Genomic DNA, 19,699 nt, shown 5'->3' on the forward strand with positions numbered 1-19,699 from the left:
TTGGCGCGGATCAGGAGTATCTCGGGCGGGTAATCGTTGGAATCAGCGATTCCGGAGCGTAGCCGGCATCAGTTTGTCTGTCATTGTCTTCCAAGGATTGGGCTTTCGCGTCAACTACTTGGAATTCTGTATTATTTGCCTCGAAAGGAACCCGAGATCTCGTGAATTGGAAGGAAGTGACTTCCACTGTTAGGTCTTTATTCGAATAGCCAAAAAATGCCAGATGTCACTATAAAGGCGTCAAGCAACATGGAGCGGGAGATTAGAACTCTCCAACACTATCCAATCTCGAATTATCGTTAACCCAAAGTACTCCGAGTACTTAGAACCAATCCAATGCATGTACTCGTAGAAGGAAAGCCAGGATCTAACGATCTATCAGGATCCGACGCGGAACTTCTTTCCTCCTAGGCGCATTGACAGGCAGCTGCAGGGAAAAGCACAGCTCGGTAGGCTATTGGCGCGGATCAGGAGTATCTCGGGCGGGTAATCGTTGGAATCAGCGATTCCGGAGCGTAGCCGGCATCCGACATCGACATCCGATTCGGGAATTAATCGATCCCGTCCGCGGAAAGGACAAAGAGGTTGGAAGGTGGAAGGCGGAAAGCGGAAGGCGGAAGGGCGCCGTAGTCTCGGCGTGGGCGACGACGAACGCTAGGTCGAACAGATCGGTGGGCGTCCACCGGTTCGCCCAATTGGTCGATCGAGCCGGTAATGGTCGGTGGGCGTCAGGTAAGCGCAGATGCGCGGCACCGAGTGCGCACTTGGCTGCCTTTAGCCGACGACTCGCTCCATGCATCCTCGCGCGGCTCCCGGCTTCCCCCTTCGGCGCGCCGCTCTTCGACCACACTGTCGACTAAGCCTCTCTGTCCACCTCTCCCTGTCTCTCGTCGCCTCCTCTCTTCCTCCGATCGTAATCGCGCAAGCCCTGCTCTGCCTCTCCTCCTTCCTCCGCCAACTCGTATTTCTCGTCCTCCTGTTCCTCTTCTTCATCATCATCTTCTTCTTCTTCTTCTTCTTCTTCTTCTTCTTCGTGTTCGTGTCGTTCGTGTTCGTCTTCAGGTTCGTCTTCGTCAGCGTGGCTGCTGCCGCCAGCGTGACCGCGGCCACCGCCACCGCCGCCGCGCCGCGGCGCCTTAAATCTTGATCTCACCTCGACTGAGCAGCGAGGAGGGTGGGGGTAAGGCTAGTCTGGGCGCGCTTCGAGCCACCGAACGGAAGGCAATCTGCTCGAATCCGGCGGACCGCGAGCAGGTTACCCCGTGTACTCGTGTTACATCGTTCCTCTTCTGTTCCTTCTTCTTCTTCTTCTTCTTCTTCTTCTTCTTCTTCTCCTCCTTCTTCCTCTTCTGGTATTCTCCGGCGCGCTGGGTCGCGTAGCCGTGTTGCTGACCGTGGCGGTGGATTGGACGGTGGTCGGAAAGGGGTAACCGTCGGAGAGGAATCACGTGCCCGAGACTGCGGAGTGCGGAGAGTGTGGACGGTGAATGTTGCGCGAGGTTGGAGCCTCGCGGAGTACAGAAGCAACCGGTAGAGCAGAGTGGCGAATACGGGAGAGAAGAGAAAGGCCGGAGGAGCGTCGGAGGTAAGCTGAAGAGCGGCGCGAGGAACGAGCGGTCTCGGCAAGGTCGGAGACGAAGGGCAAGTAGAAAGACTGTTACCTGAAATCTGGATGTCAGCTGGATGCGAGTAGCCGCCTCTGTTCCCGCGAGGCGCGCGTCAAAGTGGGGGTGAGGCTAGTAGTCGTTGGCGCGCTCGAAAAGCCCGAACGGAAGGCAATCTGCTCGAATCCGGCGGAGCGCGAGCAGGTTATCCCGTGGTAGCGCGTACCTCGTCGGCCGTTATTGGAGAAGGGAGCAGCCCGGACAGGCGGAAGGTGAAAGAGAGACGCGTCCAAGCCGAGAGAAAGAGGCGAGAATCGGAGCGAAGGAGAAGCGGAGTGAGAGAGAAAGGGGGAGAAAGAGCGGGCGAGGAGAGGCGGAGGGTGGGAAGGTAGAGAAGGGCACACGTCTATAGGTAGTCACGAGCTTCGACGAAGCGCCTGCGCTCGCGAGCACTCCTCGCCGTTACCTCCTCGCATCGACTACGCTCGTCCACGTAGACGCGACAGCCGACGTGAAAGCTCGCGCTGCGATGAATCGCGTTCGCCGACGGACCGTCAGACAGGATGTCATTCTGCTTCGTTAATCGGACGCAGGAAGCCACGCCGGACCCTGGCGTCGATTGCGCTCGCGCGCTCCTGCGCCAGCGCGATACACACAGCGACCGCGTCTTGTGACACCGTGAGTGGCTAAGTGTGCACGAGGACAACCGACCCGACTCGTCGCCGTCGCGAAAACGATACGTCGCCGTCGTGCTCGTGGTCGTGGTCGTGGTCGTCGTACGACCCGTTTTACGGAGCAGACCGACAGACAGCACCGACCAAGCGTGCTCTGTCCGATTCGCCTGCGATTCGCGAGTATACGACGAGACGGGGACTTGTCCGGGTGCTACGGGTGAATCTCGGCTGATCGGGATTGGAAGAGGGATCGCGAATCTGTGCGGCATCCGGTGGAATCGGCGCGAGGAAGCGTTTGCTCCCTCGGCGAGAAGAGACGGGCGCGAAGGAAGGCAGGGTTGGCGCAGAGCGAAGGAAGAGATCGGAGGGAACGTCGGGTGGAAACGGCTGGCATCCGTCGGACACGAAGGCAGGAAGAGAAACGACTCGACTATAGGGACGGTGTAGCTACAGAAGTGGAGGCAGAGGGGGAGGAAGAGGAGGAGGAGCTGGTGCCCGGTGTGGAGGGGGTGGAGGTGATCGTCTGGTGATGATGATCGGTGGCGGCGTCGCGACCCCTCCTGGTACTGCCAAGTCGGCGGCTGCGATCGACGGCGAAATGGTGCAGGTCGACGGCATTGGCAGTGGTAGTGTCAGTGGCAGTGCTAGTGGTAGTGGTAGTCCCGCGACAGGCGCGACTACTACGCGTATCGCCAACAGCAACAACGCTGGCAGCAACAGCAACAACAACAACAACAACAACGGGGACGTTGCGAACAACAACAACAACAATAACAACAACAACAACAACAACGAGGGACACGCGGTGGTGAACTGCGGCAGCGGGCCGGCCGCGGGGACCGACAAGTTCTGCTGCCACGACGACGATGCACCCGTCAGCACCGGCGTCGCGCGACCTTGGGAACCACCCTCGCCGACCTTCTCGCAGACGAGGTCGCATCTGTTTCAGGTCCATCCGCCGCATCATCATCAGCATCCAGCTGCGCATCACCATCAACAGATGACCGTGCCTCCAGTGTCTCTGATCGACGGTCAGTTTGCCTCGACATCCATCCCCTTTGTTTTTGCCTCGTTCTCGTACGCGACGCGGTCTTCCGTTCTCCTCGCGTGCAATTTTTTTCCGAACCGCTTCGTTGCCGCTCTCCCGTCGGTATTTACGTCTCCAACCTGCCTATTTTCTTTATTCAACCATCCAACTCGCGCTTACCCGCGCGCGTTACGCGTCTTCGCCGTCCGTTTACCTATCCGCTGTCAATCGACCCGAAACGGGTCGCGCTTCGCGAAATTTCCCGATTGACCGCGACCCACTCGTCCATCGCGACGGAGATAAGAAACAAAAAACACTGGATAATTAATCTCGCGACGATATTACCCGATAACCAGCGTCGCACCGTGCGTCGCGATTGGGCCAGATCGACGGTCTCGACGTCGAATTGCGCGTCACTCTCATTGGCAGCGTAATCGACTCGCCCGGGACACCTGTGCACACCGCGTTTCGCGATAATCGAGACGCACCGAGGTAATCGATGAGACACTCGCGTTACGCTTCGGTTCGTCTCGGTCTGAAAATTTCCATGGAACGCAAACAAACCGGGGGGGCTCCCCGCGCGAGGAATCGGGCGCGAGCGCGAGCGGATAGGCCGAACAGAGCCGCGACAATTAAATTTAATTGGACAAGCGAGCGTTACCGACGTCTCGGCGTACAATCGGGAATCGTTAGAGGTGTCGGTGATTTTTTGCTCGCCCCTGTAACCGCCGTCGTCCACATTGTAAACTTTGCCTCGCTGCCTTTCGCCGAGGATTCGCAAAAACCGGAGGAACCGATCGCGCCTCGATTGCCTTTTTTCCCCCTACACCACTGCCCTTCTTCTATTCGTTACGCGTCCACGCGAGACATAGTTAACGCGAGCCGAGGTGATCCCTCGCGCGGAAGTATAATTCCTTCCTTCACGGAGAAACGCAATTTTCCTCGCGGACGCGTCGCGCGTGTCCTCTGCCAGTCGCCGGAGGGGCGTCGAAAGGGGAGGAAAAAAGGGCGAGCAGTCTAAATCGCGGTAAACGAGCGTAACAACGTTGTTTCATGGTGTGCTCCAGGTGTCGAAATCGGGGGCCTACGGTAGGTAGCCGGACGATTCTTAAGGGATGATACGATCTTCCCTCTGTCCACGATCGTATCTTCCTTCGAGTCCCTAACGTCTCGCGTTAAACTGGTTAAACGTGCGAAATTACCGTGGCAATTTCGACACTCGCCTTCACGCTCGCGTGCGTTCCAAGAGAGATGGTCGCGAGAAGAGATTGGTCGTCGGGTATGAACGAAATCGCGCGGATTCGAGCGGAAAATCGTACTGAAACCGATGCACGTCTGCGACCACGTTTATCGACGCGACGACGAACGAAGGGAACGAAGTGGAGGATCGGTGTAAATTTTCACGGGACAGGAGCGTGTATTCGTTATTTCCATAACGCGGAACGTCGTGGAAGGACGAGAAGAGGACGAGAATATAACGAGAGGAGGGTAGAGAAAAGAGGGGAATGTAATTTTCGCGAAACGATTCGGGGTGCGAAACGTTTGGTGGCGATAACGGAGCGAGCTGGATGTCGAGCGGGTATTATCGCGAACGTACGACGAGGCTGTTTTCGCGGGGCGAATGCTAATTGACCGGTCGGGGGGCAGAGAGCAGGTCGAATGGTCGGACAGGCGTCATAACGCGTCCGCGGACGCCCACGGAGTCGTTCTCGCGGAGGACGCTAAGCGTGGACGGAGAGGAGAGGAGAGGAGAGGAGAATCTAAACGGACTATCGACCTTTCGACGGAGACCCGAAGAATCCGCTGATAAGCGGCGTGGTGGCGTGTGCAATCAACGGGCAAAGAATGACCATCGAGTAGGTGTCCGAGTTGCGGCCAACTACTAGTATATTCCGAGATCCTTTCCGTGGTTTACACTTGCCAGATGGAACGACGCGCAGCTACCAGCCATACTCGTTCAGAACCGGTTTCAATGCGTTGCCAACAGTACGTCTTTTCGCGAGGAGCTGCTGCTCTCGTTGAACCTTCGATATCCGTCCGTGGTGATCGGTACGCTCTCGACTTCTGTGCTGCCCGATACCGTGGCGCTCCGGATATTCGCCGGCACTCTGTCCGCCGGATTTTACTGCCACGCCTAGCAGGTATTTCGAGACGGCAGGTATCTCGCGTCGCGGGCCCCGGTAGTTGGCAGGTATCTTCATCTGTCCGGTGTCGGCCACTTTGTTTCCCCCGATTGTCGGCCCGTGTCGTCTCTCCACGCTCTCGCTCCTATCCGTCGTGCTCTATCGTAGCGTAACGAACGATCGTTGTCGCCGACTTTGCTTCGCTCGTCCCGGTTCGATCGTGGTCGTGGTCGTGGTCGTGGTCGTGGTCGTCGACGTCGTCGTAGTTGGGTCGTCGAGCGTCGGACGCTAATTAGAATCTTCTAGCAGCTAGAGGCCAGAGGCCGATGCGTCAGCAGCCCCCTGCTAGACGCGTGGATATACGAGCGCGTAAATATCGCGCGACACCGCCGCGAACCGTTTAGACTAATTAAACGAGGACAATATTTAATCGAAGTATGCGCAGCTAATTGGATTTCGTGTCTTCTCGTCGTACAGGGGCCCGGCGCGACGATTTATTCTCCGTTACTCCTGGATAACCTAAGTATCTCGTTCCTATCCCACTGAATTTATAGCCACACCCTGCGCGTTTCCAGACAGGTACCGGTCAGGTCCGTCGTCCGATGCCCGCTTTCTACTTTCGTGGATTTTCGGGACAACGCCGGTACCCTTCCACTTCGTCTTCCTCTTCGTCTTCGTCTTCGGGAGGAAATCGATCCGGCGAGAAATCGACGCATGGATGACAATCGCGACCCAAAGCGTACGCTCGGTTTATACTCGCGACGATCGGCCGATTTTCATTCATCGATCTCGTTTCCTTCTCCCGCTCGCCAGGAGGAATCGCGAGCGTGCGCGCGGCTTTTTACGACGATTATCTATCGCCTGGCGCGAACGATCGGTCTTTTCCACGGGGCAATTTCGTTATATACGAAAGAATATAGAGGACTCGATGGCAGAACTCGTTCAGAACCGGTTCTAGCCTCGCGTCGATGCAACGACACGACGCATTTCTTTCTGTGCATCGGCTACTTTCGTTTTCACGGCATCTCCGATAGCTTTGACACGAAACGAGCGCGGAATGCGCGGCCGTGCGACTTCCAGAACGGGCAGGAACGCGTAGGTTTCGCTGCGCTCGGCCAAACGATCCCGAACGTCGTCCATGCATCCCGGTCTCCGCAAACTGCCTCGTCCTCGTCGCGGATACCCTCGTTGCCGTCGCCAAATTGCTCGCCACTCGTTCGTGTATTCCACAAACCGCGCGATCTTCCCGAACGCGCGCTGTCTTCTCCTTTCTCTCTCTCTCTCTCTCCCTTCCGTTCCATCTTCCGACCAAATTTCACCAGTCCGCGACACTCTAACGCGTCCAACGGGTCGTGGAAAAAGTCCCGGGCTCGACTCGCGTCGACTCTCGTTACGAATACGACTTTGTACCGCGTACCTACGACAGCGTGTAATCTGCCGGGAGAATTGCAGGCGTGGACGAACCCGACGAGGAGGTTAGGAGAGATTTAATCGGTTAGTCGCGCGACGTCGCGATAAATAGAGCCGGGAGATGGGTACATTAACGGCGCTAGTTACTTTGTCGAGAAGCGTGGAAAGAGCGTAGGCCGGGGATAAGGAGTGGCGAGAATCCGCGTAAAATCCATCCGGATGGACGATTGCCGATTCGGCCGCGTAAAGGACTAATTAATTAAACGGCAGCTATGTAAACGGTCGGACGCGTATGCGCGTTCCGCTCGCTCTTAACCGATGGAAACAACGCGTTACAAATGAGCTCTCTCTTTCTCGCCGCGGATCCGGGCCGTTTCTATCTACCTGCGGAATTTAATTTCTCGTTTCACGATCGCGTATCTCTCTCTCTGTTTCTCTGTTTCTCTCTCCGCGTCCGGTGCGCTCCGCGCGCGAGATCGCTGGGCCTTCCACGTCTGCGGGTTGCCCGCGGAGGCCGGTGCGCGCGGGGAACGGTTCTTTAATATCGTCGTTCGATCGTAAATTATCGTGGTCACCGGATCGTACGAAACGTCGTTAAGATTATCCGCCAGTAAAATCACGGTGTCTGTCCGCGCCAACTCGACGCTAATTACAATTATTCCTGCGGCCGTGATTCCTCTCGGAAATTAATTCGAGGGAAGAGGCGAAGACGTATATACGGTCCGGGGACGGATACACGGACGCGTATGGCCGTTCGCGTGATTATTTCTCGCAATTACCGATTCACGAGGCCGTTATGAAAAGCCAGCAGCCGGCCATGGTGGCAAAAAACCGATCGTTTCGTAAACGCGAACTGTCGGCCGACACCCTTTTCGATCGCCACCACTCCCCTCGTCCTTTCCTCGTCCTTCCCTCGTCCTTCCCGCCCCCTTTTTCTCCCTTCTTTCCGCTCTGTCTCCTCCCCCGTGCCCCTCGCGACGTCCCGAACCCCGGTGCCACGGGTGCTACCAGGCCTCATCCCCCCGTCGTCGCGGACCCCACCCCTGCGGGAGGAAAGATACGATCGGTGTTGGAGGTTTAAAGTAAGGTTCGCCGGGCGAAAAATGGATCGCTCTCAATACCGTGGCCCGTTCGATCGTAAATCGTCGCCCGTTTCACCGGTGAGCGGCCGAGAGTGGCACGGAACGGAACGTCGCCGAGATTAGCCGCCTATAAAATCACGAGGAAGTCGCGAACCACCGGTCCGGCCGTGTCCTTCGAGGAATTACGAGGGTATTCGCACCTTCGGTGATTAATCGGCGCGATTCCAGCCGGCAGATGCTTCTCGGTTCGCGCACGGCCATCTCTCGCCCTTCTCCGTCTGCCGGCGCTCGGCCCACGACGAGAAGAAGCAGAAGAAGAAGAAGAAGCAGCAGCAGCAACAGAAACGGGAAAAAGGAAAAGCAGATGGAAGAAGAAGAAGAAGAAGAAGAAGAAGAAGAAGAAGATCGCATCGATGAGATCGCGCGACGCCGCGTCGAGTAATTTAAATTAATTCGCTCGATTACGCCGGCACGTCCTCGAGATCCTCGTTCCACGCGCTCGTTACACCCTTATTGTTAATGAAATCGTATTTATCATCGGTTTTTGCCCATCCCCGCCGCGCAAAATGGCCGATCGCTCGTAAACGCGCCAGCTCGCGTTCCCCTCGGCGTCGCTCTCATAGTCGCCGGAATCCGCCTCGCGATTTCGCGCCGATCTCGTTAGACGACAAGGCCGCGAACGCGGACGCGGACGCGTTACGCTGCTCAGCCCGATAATTGGTTACGTGGTTGCATTTTCAGGCGTGAGCTTGCAAAACTGTACCGCGGGGCCGTTTGCCAGCGGCAACGGCGGTGGAACCAGCAGACAACGATTGCTCGAGCTGTCTCACGGATTAGGAGCTCTGAGGCACTACAACGACCTGGCCAATCACGTACTGTCGCTGAATCAACAGGGGGCGGTCGTCACCAAACTTTTAGGTAAGGCACCCGCGCGTATCAACTTCTCTATACTTACTCGGTGCAACTCGCGCGTGCAACGCGACGTTCGTCTCTCGTCGACCCGTCGCGCGCGATCCCAACTCCGACCCTAGTTGCGGAACTCGACGATGTACGGTCGAGAGGGAAACCAGACGTAGCTTGAGACCCGCGGACTGCTCGAGCTTCTCCGTTCCGAAAGAACCTCTAGTCAGACGGTGAAGCTTAATAGAGCAGTTTACGTTGGCGTAATGGAATTGCATAGATCGCGAGCCGATCCACGCTCGCTGATGCCACGGACAACGACATTCCACCGGGCCGGGGTATCATCGCGAGATAAACGGCAGCGCGCGGTTACGTGCACGCGTTCAGCGACGCGTGACGCGGTTCCTGGCGAGAGATGCTCGCTTCCTCGGCGATAAAGTCCGAGAAAATCCGGCCGACGACGTCGCGCGCGCTGAAAATCCGCGCGCGATGCTCGCTCAGCCGTGCGAGGCCTCGCTGCGAGCGACTCGCGCGAAATCGGTTACCTTGCCGCGCGTGCTCTCCGCTGGAAGCGACAGGAAAGAAATCGAAATGGGATCGCGAGAGCGGAGAGAGGCCGCGGAGAAACTCGCGGCTATCGTTCGCTATTATTTCCACAGACGTAGCGCCATTATTCCCTGGTAATTGCATCCGCGGCTGTTCGTTAGGCTATCCGACGAATCTCGGGATACCGTTGTAATCGTGGCTAATGCCCTGTAACACGGAAGCGGCCGGATCGCTCGGAAATTTCTGCGATGTCCGTAAATGTTTGCAAATCTCCGCCGAGCGAAAAGATTGCTGGGTTTCGCGGAGTCGCGGGTACTCGCCGCTTCCGGCGCGGATTAACTCCGCGATTCGAGTTCCAGACGATTCGTTTCGTCCGCTCCAGCACGCCTGGTCGTAATTCCAGGGAATCCAGCCGCGAAACGCTCCTCGAAAAGTCTATTTATCGGATCTCCTCCGTTTGCCGGGTCCTCGATATCGCGATATCGATTCGTCGTCACCGTGAATCACCACCGGCCGCTGTCGCGGTGAAGCTTCGAGCTGTTGTCTTCTACCTTCTCGCCTTTTTCGCTGTTTCCATTCTGTTTGTACAGCGGACTCGAGCAGGTTGACGTTGATCACCGCTCGTTCGCGTACGCGGCGATAAAACGGCGTAAACTAAATTGATCGGCATCCCGGGCATTTTCCAAGCACGCTGCCGAGGAAATAAGAAGGAGCATCGGTATCAGCGCGGGCAAATAAGACGTAACGAGCGTTACGAAGAAGCGGCGGTCTTTCGAGCTCGTTAGCCGGCCAAGATTAACTCGTAACAGCTGCTTCTTTCGCGCGTAAAACGTTCGCATGACCGGCCACTCGAGCGTCCACGAATAATTTGTCAATAATTGCCACGATCTCTGCCCGATCTGTGCCGCGATCCTTTCCGTGTTTCCCGTTCGAGCAATCTGCTAGGCGTGGAATTTAGCAATCGCGGAGCAACGTTCTCCTCCGATTCGCTCGATTTTCCCCAATTCCATCGTCTCGAGGATAGCGAGCTGAGCGACCAGGGGAGCGACGGTGCCGATCGACCGGACGGAAGAGACGAAAGTGTTGGAATCGTGTGGGAATCGGGACGCGAAGACGAAGAAGAGGACGAAGAACGGTGGCGACGCGAGCACGCGGACTACCAGGCATCGACTTCTTCCCTCGAAGAAGAGGAAGAGGAACGCGGATCGTGGCCGAGGGGAGCAATAAAAAAATGGAGGCGAGCCACCGAGCATCGGTGGAACGCTGGTTTCTCTCTTTCTCGGCTGACTGCTACCTTGGTCCTCGTTAACTTTACGAGCCGCTCGTAAAAATACCGTTCGGCCTGCTCTCTCGGCTCGCCGGTAATGTCTTCATCTCCACTGGATACGGACTCCTTAGGCGTCTCGAGGTGAATATAATGTACCATAATCGACCGGCCAATTACTTAACAGCGGCAAACAATTAATCCCCTGGGTGCACCGTGGTCGTTCGGCTACGCCAGAACCGGCGATTCCTCTTCGAGTTTCGCCATCTTTTTCCACGATCGAGTTCACGATCAACCGCGCCGCGACGACTCGCGCTGCGGACCTTCCAGTCGATCGCTTTGCACTCGTTCCCAGCGTGTTCCGCACACCGGTGGTGGTGTGCCCTGTTCTCCGGACCGCGAACCGTTCCGACGACCCCGGATCCCGTGCAGCGCATCCATCTTGCCACGCGCGATGCTCGAGGATCGTCGAATTCGCCAAGATAGATCGGCACGCGTGTCCTCGCGATGCATGTCGCGAGCGTTGATACCGCTCGGACGCGGAGCTACGAGACCAGCCGCGCGATAAATTTCTCCACGCCGGCCAGAAGAACGTACACGCCCGATATCGTCTAATTCCACCGCTATACGGCCGGACAATTAATTCCGCCGGTCCGCTATCGGTCTTCTTATCCGCGCGTAACAAGATCGATCGTCGCCGATGCGAACGGCGTGCCGCGAGATCGCGCGGAAGAAACACCGATAGAACGCCTCCGTAGACTCTCGTCGGGATAACGACCGCTTGAGAGGTAGAGGCAGGAGAGGTAGAAGCCGAGGCCTATTCTCTCGCGCCCGGTTCCGCGATTACGCCTATTTTCCGTTCGCGCGTCCGTAATGGCGCGCGTAACCTCGCGATGGAAGGATGCTGGTAGCCATCGCGATGCTCGCCGCGGGTAAGCGATACCCATAGTCGTGGACTCGCGTCCGGCAGCGTTGATCAGCTCCGCGAAGAATACGAGCGGCCCACTAGGCAGCCTGCAATCGCGGGTTCGTGCGGTTTCTTTCATTAACCGGGGCCCCGCTCTCGAAAATTTTATATACACGCGCGAGCGTGGACCGGCGTGCACGCGTGCACACGGAACAAAGTGGAGAGGAAGAGAGAAGGAAGCGCGAGGGGCCGGATGGAAGAGAGAGACATCGGATCAGGGCAAGGAATTTGCTCGAGGCATGGATGCCTATTAGGTGGGTACATCGTTTATACCAGGCACGCAGTTCACCCGTGGGAGCGCACGCGATATCCTGCCGACTTTAGCCGTCATTATTGTTATTAATAATAACACGTAACCACCGATAATTGCTCGAGTCTGACTGCGCCTCTGTTTTCCATTACCTTGCCAACGTCGTCCGATTCGAGGTCCTCGCGGGGGCACCGCGGGGGTTCCGCGAGGGCTCTTCTCTCTCCTTGGTCCACTTTTCCCTATTTTCTCGGGGTCTAAACGAATTTTCGCGAGATCTAGCGACTAGGAAAACGCGAATCTCCGATTAGTGAATTTCCAGGACCACGCGGACGCTCCGGGGTGCGAGTCTAACGACCTTCCCCTGCTCCCAAAATTCTCAGATCGTCGATTTGCCTGTATCCGCCAGTTGAATGAACGGTCGAGCGAAGAAATATCGGCGAATCTTCCGCTGTAGTTCTTCCAAGGGATAAAACTGTGGCGAGCAGACAGCAAAGACCGAAGACACCGAGGGATGAAGAATTGGCCAACTCGATTCGAGACGCGAGACGTGTGCTAACTGTTCGAATAAACGCCTCTCTGATAGCGTATTTATAAATAACGATACACAGTGTTGTACGATACAACTGGAAGTTTATTTTCGTTGATCGACAATTGCTGAAGGTGTCGTGGATCGTTCAATAGGCATCGCGGATTTCAACGAAGCTCGTAGACGGACGGCACACTATCTTTGCAGTTATGCATTCACGTAACACCTGTGTGCCTTCGGCACATAACTTGTCAGCTTCACCGTAGCCATTGTCGCTAATGATAGCACGAAACGTTCTATAATTACTCGAGCCTGGCTGCGCCTCCGCCGCTTGCATTATGCAGCTACCTTCGACCACCGTTCAACCACCGACTTTCCCTTGAACGTTTCGACAAAGACACACGACGGACGTGTTCGAATGGAAAACGAGCCGCGCGATAGCCGACGATAGCCGACTGGAATTTATCAAACGAATCGGTCACCAAGGATTCGTGGTGGCAGCGTAAAAGTTATCGTGCAGCTGCGAGCTGCGATTAGCGCGAGCGATCGTTCAATTAGAACGGATGAACGGGGAGAAGAATTGAAATATCGGAATACGGGAAACGCGGGGAGCAAAGGGACTCGATTGTACAGCTAATCCGAGCGAGTTCGAGGCTCCTTCGTGACGAGCTGGCGGAGCAGAGCGGCATGGCAGCCTGTACGCGTCTCGGAAACGTTACACGGGCGTCTATTCCCCGATCGGCTCATATTAGATATCTCTGATTATCGCAGGCTATCGCATACCGGTATCGTTTCACGCGCTAAGCTTCTAATGACTGCCTCGTGGATCCGCCCAGACACGATACGATTGGTATCCGATGTCGGCAGCCTGTGCAGGACTCGCACGCGGGATGAGCACCGACCTTCTATGCCTCCATCTTGTCAACGCGTATAACGTATCCCATCGGGAATATTCCCTTCCCCTCTCTTCCTTCTCCCTGTGCAGCGAGACTCGTAACTCTGCCAATTCCCTTCTGCGCAACGGTGAGAAAGAAGAGGAAGAAGAGAAGGCTCGTGTGCTGGGAGCACACTTGTAAAGACCGGCTGACAGTTTACACCCGAGCGCGGACGTTGTTATTACTCGGGGAATGTGCGATGTTTGCGTGATTTTCCGAAATTATGCCGGTTCACTTGGACACAGGCACGAGGCACATAAACGTGGCCCGGTATCGCCGTTTACGAGCGATTTTATCGCGGGCCAGCGGTATTAGCGAAGACGACGCGTCCTTGAAGCTCGGTCTAACGTGTTCCAGGTACCCTGCGCCCGCCGGGTTTAATCGGTGGCAGCAAGCCAAAAGTCGCGACGCCGGCCGTCGTCGCCAAGATCGAGCAGTACAAGAGGGAAAACCCGACCATCTTCGCCTGGGAGATTCGGGAGAGACTGATCTCGGAAGGTAAGAGACACACGGTTGTCCGGCGAGTGACGCGGCTAGTTTGCAGATACGCGATAACGCGAGCAAATTCGTGCCACGCGTTCTCTCCAACCACCGGTTAGCTAACGTCTTATTCAACAATGCCGCGTGTTTCGTGCGCCGCTGCGAATCGCTCGTAATAATAGTTCTACGTGTCTACGAGCAGACGTGCAATTGCGAGTAGAATCGAGAAACTCTTCCACGGCCTTGTCCACCGACACACTTTGTTCTTTTCAAAGCGGGCATCCACGCTCGTATTCTCCTCCGCGTCCGGCAACGCGTCGTTGCTCCTATCGATTCCCTCGGCTAGCTAAATTTCCGTCTCCCTTCTCGACGCTCCGCGTCCGACACTTTCTCCTTTCCAGCGGATCGTGCGTCATCCACGCGCGATTTACATGAAAATCGGGAGCATTTCGAAACGCAGAAAGAACCGGATGCAGGTTGTTCGTGGATTTCAAAAGAGCGGAATCTTGCAAGGAAACCGAGCGCGTTCTCAGACCACGGACCGGAGTTTATCGTTAACGGAAAAGTTGGTTCACGGTTTCGCCGATTATACCCGGACATTAGCTCGGTAACTATGGTACATACAACGGCACGAGTAGATTGGGTTAGGTTTACCCCGAAGTCGCGACCGTCTGAAGAAACTTGTCATCGAGGGAGATGACACGCGTGTCTCGTAACTTCGCGATGTTCCTAATGTCGCGAATCTCGTCGTCGATGCTCCCATCGAGCCCGATAGTAATCGTGCAACTGATAGTAGACGCGCAACTGAGAGTAATCATGCAACTGATACTAACCGTTCTATTGCTAGTAATCGTGCAACTGATCGTAATCGTGTTGTTGATAGAAATAGGGCAACTGAGAGTAATCGCGCAACTGATAGTAATCGTGCTATTAATAGTAATCGTGCAACTAATAGTAATCGTACAATTGGTAGTAGACGCGCAACTGAGAGTAATCTTGCAACTGATCGTAATCGTGTTGTTGATAGAAATAGGGCAACTGAGAGTAATCGCGCAACTGATAGCAATCTGGCTATTAATAGTAATCGTGCAACTAATAGTAATCGTACAATTGATAGTAGACGCGCAACTGAGAGTAATCTTGCAACTGATCCTAATCGTGTTGTTGATAGAAATAGGGCAACTGAGAGTAATCGCGCAACTGATAGCAATCGTGCTATTAATAGTAATCGTGCAACTAATAGTAATCGTACAATTGATAGTAGACGCGCAACTGAGAGTAATCTTGCAATTGATACTAACCGTTCTATTGTTAATAATCGTGCAACTGATAGTAATCGTGTTGTTGATAGAAATAGGGCAACTGAGAGTAATCGCGCAACTGATAGCAATCGTGCTATTAATAGTAATCGTGCAACTAATACTAATCGTGCAACTGATAGTAATCGTACAATTGATTGATAGCAATCGTGCTATTAATAGTAATCGTGCAACTAATACTAATCGTGCAACTGATAATAATCGTACAATTGATTGATAGCAAACGTGCTATTGGTAATAATCGTGCAACTAATACAAATCGCGCAACTGATAGTAATCGTACAATTGTAGTAATCGTGAAATTGATAGTAATCGTGCAACTAATACTAATCATGCAACTGATAGTAATCGTGCAACTGATTCATAATAATCGTACAACTGATACTAATCATGTAACTGATTAATAATCGCGCAACTAATAGTAATCGTGCAACTGAGAGTAATCGTACAACTGATAGTAATCGTGCAACTAATACTAATCGTGCAACTGAATAATCGTACAATTGATTGATAGCAAACGTGCTATTCGTAGTAATCGTGCAACTAATACAAATCGCGCAACTGATAGTAATCGTACAATTGTAGTAATCGTGAAATTGATAGTAATCGTGCAACTAATACTAATCATGCAACTGATAGTAATCGTGCAACTGATTCATAATAATCGTACAACTGATACTAATCATGTAACTGATTAATAATCGCGCAACTAATAGTAATCGTGCAACTGAGAGTAATCGTACAACTGATAGTAATCGTGCAACTAATACTAATCGTGCAACTGTTAGTAATCGTGCAACTGATTAATAATAATAGTGCAACTGATTAATAATAATAATACAACTGATACTAACCGTGCAACTGATACTAATCGTGCTATTGCTAGTAATCGTGCAACTGATAATAAACGTGCAACTGATTGATAATCGTGCTATTGATAGTAATCGCGCAACTGAGAGTAATCTTGCTATTGATAGTAATCGTGCAACTAATAATAATCGTGCAATTGATAGTAATCGTGCAACTAATACTAATCGTGCAACTGACAGTAATCGTGGAACTAATACTAATCGTACAATTGATAGTAATCGTGCAACTGATTGATAATAATCGTACAACTGATTAATAATCGCGCAACTGATACTAATCCCGCAACAGAGAGTAATCGTACAACTGATAGCAACCGTGCAACAGATACTAATCGCGCAACAGATGGTAATCGCGTATCCTATATCGAGCGTTTCCCCGCGGAAAATCTTGTTAACCGCGAGAAAGAACGCGGACCGTTGCAGAAGAAGCACCCCCTGTTCCTCTTCTTGCAGGCGTGTGCAGCAACGCGACAGCGCCATCGGTGAGCAGCATCAATCGAATCCTGCGGAATCGCGCGGCGGAACGCGCGGCCGCGGAATTCGCGCGTGCTGCCGGCTACGGTTTGTACGCCGCTGGTCCGCACCCGTATTTCAACAGCGCCCATCAGCACCCAACGACCAGCCACCATTTACCCGCTGGCTGGCCAGCGCCGGGGACGGCCGGCCACCCTTGGATGTTGCCGCCGTTGGCTACCGGCATCTCCGGCGCGGCTTCCGCTCTGCTTCTTCCGCCGTCCTTGAGCCCAGGAGCGGCGGCTGCTGCGGCCGCGGCCGCCTCCGCGTCGGCTGCCGGCACCGCCGATCACTCTCTGCACGCGGACGCCATTGCTCGGGGATACTTGCAAGGTGATTGTTCGGTGTGATGCTAAACGAGAGAGAGAGAGAGAGAGAGAGAAAGAGAGAAAGAGGGAGAGAGAGAGAGAGAGAGAGGGAGAAAAGGGAAAAGAAAAGAGACGTCGAAGGAATGATGTGGATGGTAGTAGAGATGGAAGATGGTGGTCTTTCTGTGCAGACGGTGACGGAGACGAGGGAAGCCTGGATGGTTCGGAGCAGCCGAAATTCCGGCGAAATCGCACCACCTTCAGCCCGGAACAGCTCGAGGAACTGGAGAAAGAATTCGAGCGATCACACTATCCTTGCGTGTCTACGCGCGAACGGCTAGCCTCGAAGACCTCTCTCTCGGAAGCTCGTGTACAGGTGAGGATCAGTTCCATCCCAAGATATCTTTGTCGGGGGGCTAGCGCGTTGGTTTCGCAGGGCTTGTTCTCGATCGCAGTTTTCTTCCCGTCTCGTTCCTTTCTCTCTCTCTCTCTCTCTCTCTCTCTCTCTCTCTTCTTCTTCTTCTTCCTCTCTATCTCTCTTTCTCTGTCTCTCTATGTCTGCGTCGAGTAGCCTTTGTCGGAGGACTCGAGTTCCGCAGCGAGGCGGGGTAACGAAATCCCCGGAAGATCGGACGGGGTGTAACGGAGGAATAGGCCCTGCGACTCGGCGCGCGTAGCCCCCTTTCTCGAAGCTTAGAAGAAATTTGATCACGAGCCATCTAACGACCTAACTCGTGACTCTTAGGTTTGGTTTTCCAACAGACGGGCAAAGTGGCGTCGTCATCAGCGAATGAACCTCTTAAAGCGTTCGCCGCCACCACCACCACCGCCTCCGCCGCCACCGCCGCTGCCGCAGCAGCAGCCGCAGCCGCAACCGCATTCCGCATCCGGCATGGAAGTAAGCCGTGCGTCAAGCTGCTCAATCGCCGGAATGGGAGGAGAAAGTAGCGCGTTCCGGGCCGTCGTGACCAACTCCTCGTGCAGAGAGGCCGTCGTGGTGGAACGGAACGAGAGGATCGACAGGGTGGAATCGCTGGCCAAACAGCCGGAGAGAAAGCCGAGCGCGTTCAGGATGATCAGCCAGCTAGTCGGGGAGGATTCGCCGAGCATACCGAGGTCCTCGAGCCCGACGTACGAGCAGCAGAGGCACGAGGGCAACGTGGTGGCCGCGGTTAGGCCAGAGTCGGCGAGCAAGGAGGAATTGGAGCGCGTGGACGACGAGGAAGAGGACGAGGAGATCGACGTGCAGGACTCGGACCAGGACGTGCCGTCTTCGCCGACAGTGGCCTGGCGGGATCATTGGACGGAACAGCAACCGCTGGAGCTGACGAAACACGATCGTTGAGATCGCGCGAGGACGTTTACGTTTCGCGAAGACACGCGGAAGATTCGATGGAATCGTGCTCGTATTCCAAGTGCGTGGAATTAACCGACGACCGGTTTGACGAGGAATTTTTTGCCATTCGACGCGTCGCGTCTCGCGAGTGCCCAACGAGACGATAGATCCGTGGATCGGTGAAAAAGTTTGCCGCGCAGGAGGAACGATCCAGGCGTGTATCCTGCGATCCGAGCGCGACGGTGCTCGCACCTCGATCGTGGTCGTGGTCGTGGTCGTGGTCGTGGTCGTGGTCGTGGTCGTGGCGCGGTGGCAGAACCGTGTGGAGGACTCGTCGACTCTGGAAATCCGGACCATAGACGGTCGCGCGATCGTCGTCTCGCTCGCGTGTTTCCGCTTACGACCGATCATGCGTCCTCTAGTACCTATACCTACCTACTTACTACGATTTCGATCCATTTATTACGATTAAGATTACGATAAGTGCTACGAAGATGGTTGTGTAACGTTAAAGCGCGATACCGAGCAGTGTCGTCGTGGCGTTGTTGTCGGCTAGAACTACCGAGGATTTAGATAGGTAATTAATTGCTTGCCCGATACGTATCGCGCATCGGGCTGTCCGTTCGCTGCGCTATAATTGCAGCGCTGCGCTATAATTTACACCGCGACGCGTGACGCGTTTCCCGCATCCAGGAAAACGCGGACGGACGCTCGTCGAGTCTATCCGGAACTAGTCCTAGCGAATCATTATGCCGCGGATAATGCATTGCCTAGGCACTACGTAGACAGATAGCATAGATGAACCAGATTGGTAATCCTGTAACGAACTCTGTTAAAACGACTTTTATTTAAATGAATTCGTTTGTAAATATCTACGCAGGTGTTTCACTGTAAACGAGAGCAACTCGATGCATCCGCAACCCCATGTCCACCATCGATCATCCATCTCTCTGTTCCCTTTCGCGAACAACGTCCCTTCCTCGGGGTCCGCGGTGGTGATCCCCCGGGTGAAAAATCGACATCCCCTCGGAAGCGATCCAGACGTTGTCGCAGTCCCGTGTAAAGGACGAAAAGGAGGGAAAAAAGGGAGAGAAATGGGCGGGGGCCGGGAGAAAGGCTCATCGACGATTAACTCGAATCTACGGTTTCGTCGGGTTCGCAAATAAGGAATCCGCGTGTGAAACTGGTTTCTCGGGCGACACTCTCTTCGGCCACGGGTGGAATCGCTCGTTGGCGGAGAGCACGAAAACACCGGATCCGCCAACATTTCGGATATCGTGGTCCCCGTCAGCTGTTAACGCGACTACCAAATTTATAACCACGCCCGTGGTCGGGGATGTGCGCGCACACCGGTAGACTCGGACGGTCTGCAGCAACGGAAGGAGAAGAGAGACGGTGAGGGAGAGAGCAGACGAGACACCCAACGTACACGCATCGTCGTCGTCCTCGTCCTCGTCCTCCTCGTCGTCGTCGTCGTCGTCGTCGTCGTCGTCGTCGTCGTTGCGACGGAAAAAGGGACTCGGTCGAGCCAGGTAATTGAAACGGTCTTGCCGAATATTCGTGGAT

At 54.6% G+C, this 19,699-nt stretch overlaps 1 protein-coding gene and 1 long non-coding RNA gene across 2 annotated transcripts in view; one reads left to right on the forward strand and one right to left on the reverse strand.

Moving 5' to 3' along the window:
* LOC108555322 (uncharacterized) overlaps nucleotides 1-19,699 on the reverse strand; it is a 39,537-nt gene that overhangs the window by 7,800 nt on the left and 12,038 nt on the right. The window lies entirely within an intron of this gene.
* Nucleotides 2,811-18,142, forward strand: Eyg (eyegone). The gene is made up of 7 exons (XM_017910899.1): nucleotides 2,811-3,309; nucleotides 8,662-8,838; nucleotides 13,666-13,806; nucleotides 16,430-16,822; nucleotides 16,989-17,173; nucleotides 17,543-17,664; nucleotides 17,713-18,142. The coding sequence occupies exons 1-7, from the start codon at nucleotides 2,811-2,813 to the stop codon at nucleotides 18,140-18,142; spliced, it is 1,947 nt and encodes a 648-aa protein (XP_017766388.1).

The sequence above is a fragment of the Eufriesea mexicana genome, unplaced genomic scaffold, assembly GCF_001483705.2.
Source record: "Eufriesea mexicana isolate 0111107269 unplaced genomic scaffold, ASM148370v2 scaffold107, whole genome shotgun sequence".
Classification (NCBI taxonomy): domain Eukaryota; kingdom Metazoa; phylum Arthropoda; class Insecta; order Hymenoptera; family Apidae; genus Eufriesea; species Eufriesea mexicana.

Excerpts from the sequence above, each read along its gene's own strand:
- Eyg (XM_017910899.1), top strand. The coding sequence starts at position 2,811 with ATGATCGGTGGCGGCGTCGCGACCCCTCCTGGTACTGCCAAGTCGGCG. Across the intron at positions 8,839-13,665 it reads GGTCGTCACCAAACTTTTAG|GTACCCTGCGCCCGCCGGGT; the intron begins GTAAGGCACCCG and ends AACGTGTTCCAG. Across the intron at positions 16,823-16,988 it reads TGCTCGGGGATACTTGCAAG|ACGGTGACGGAGACGAGGGA; the intron begins GTGATTGTTCGG and ends CTTTCTGTGCAG.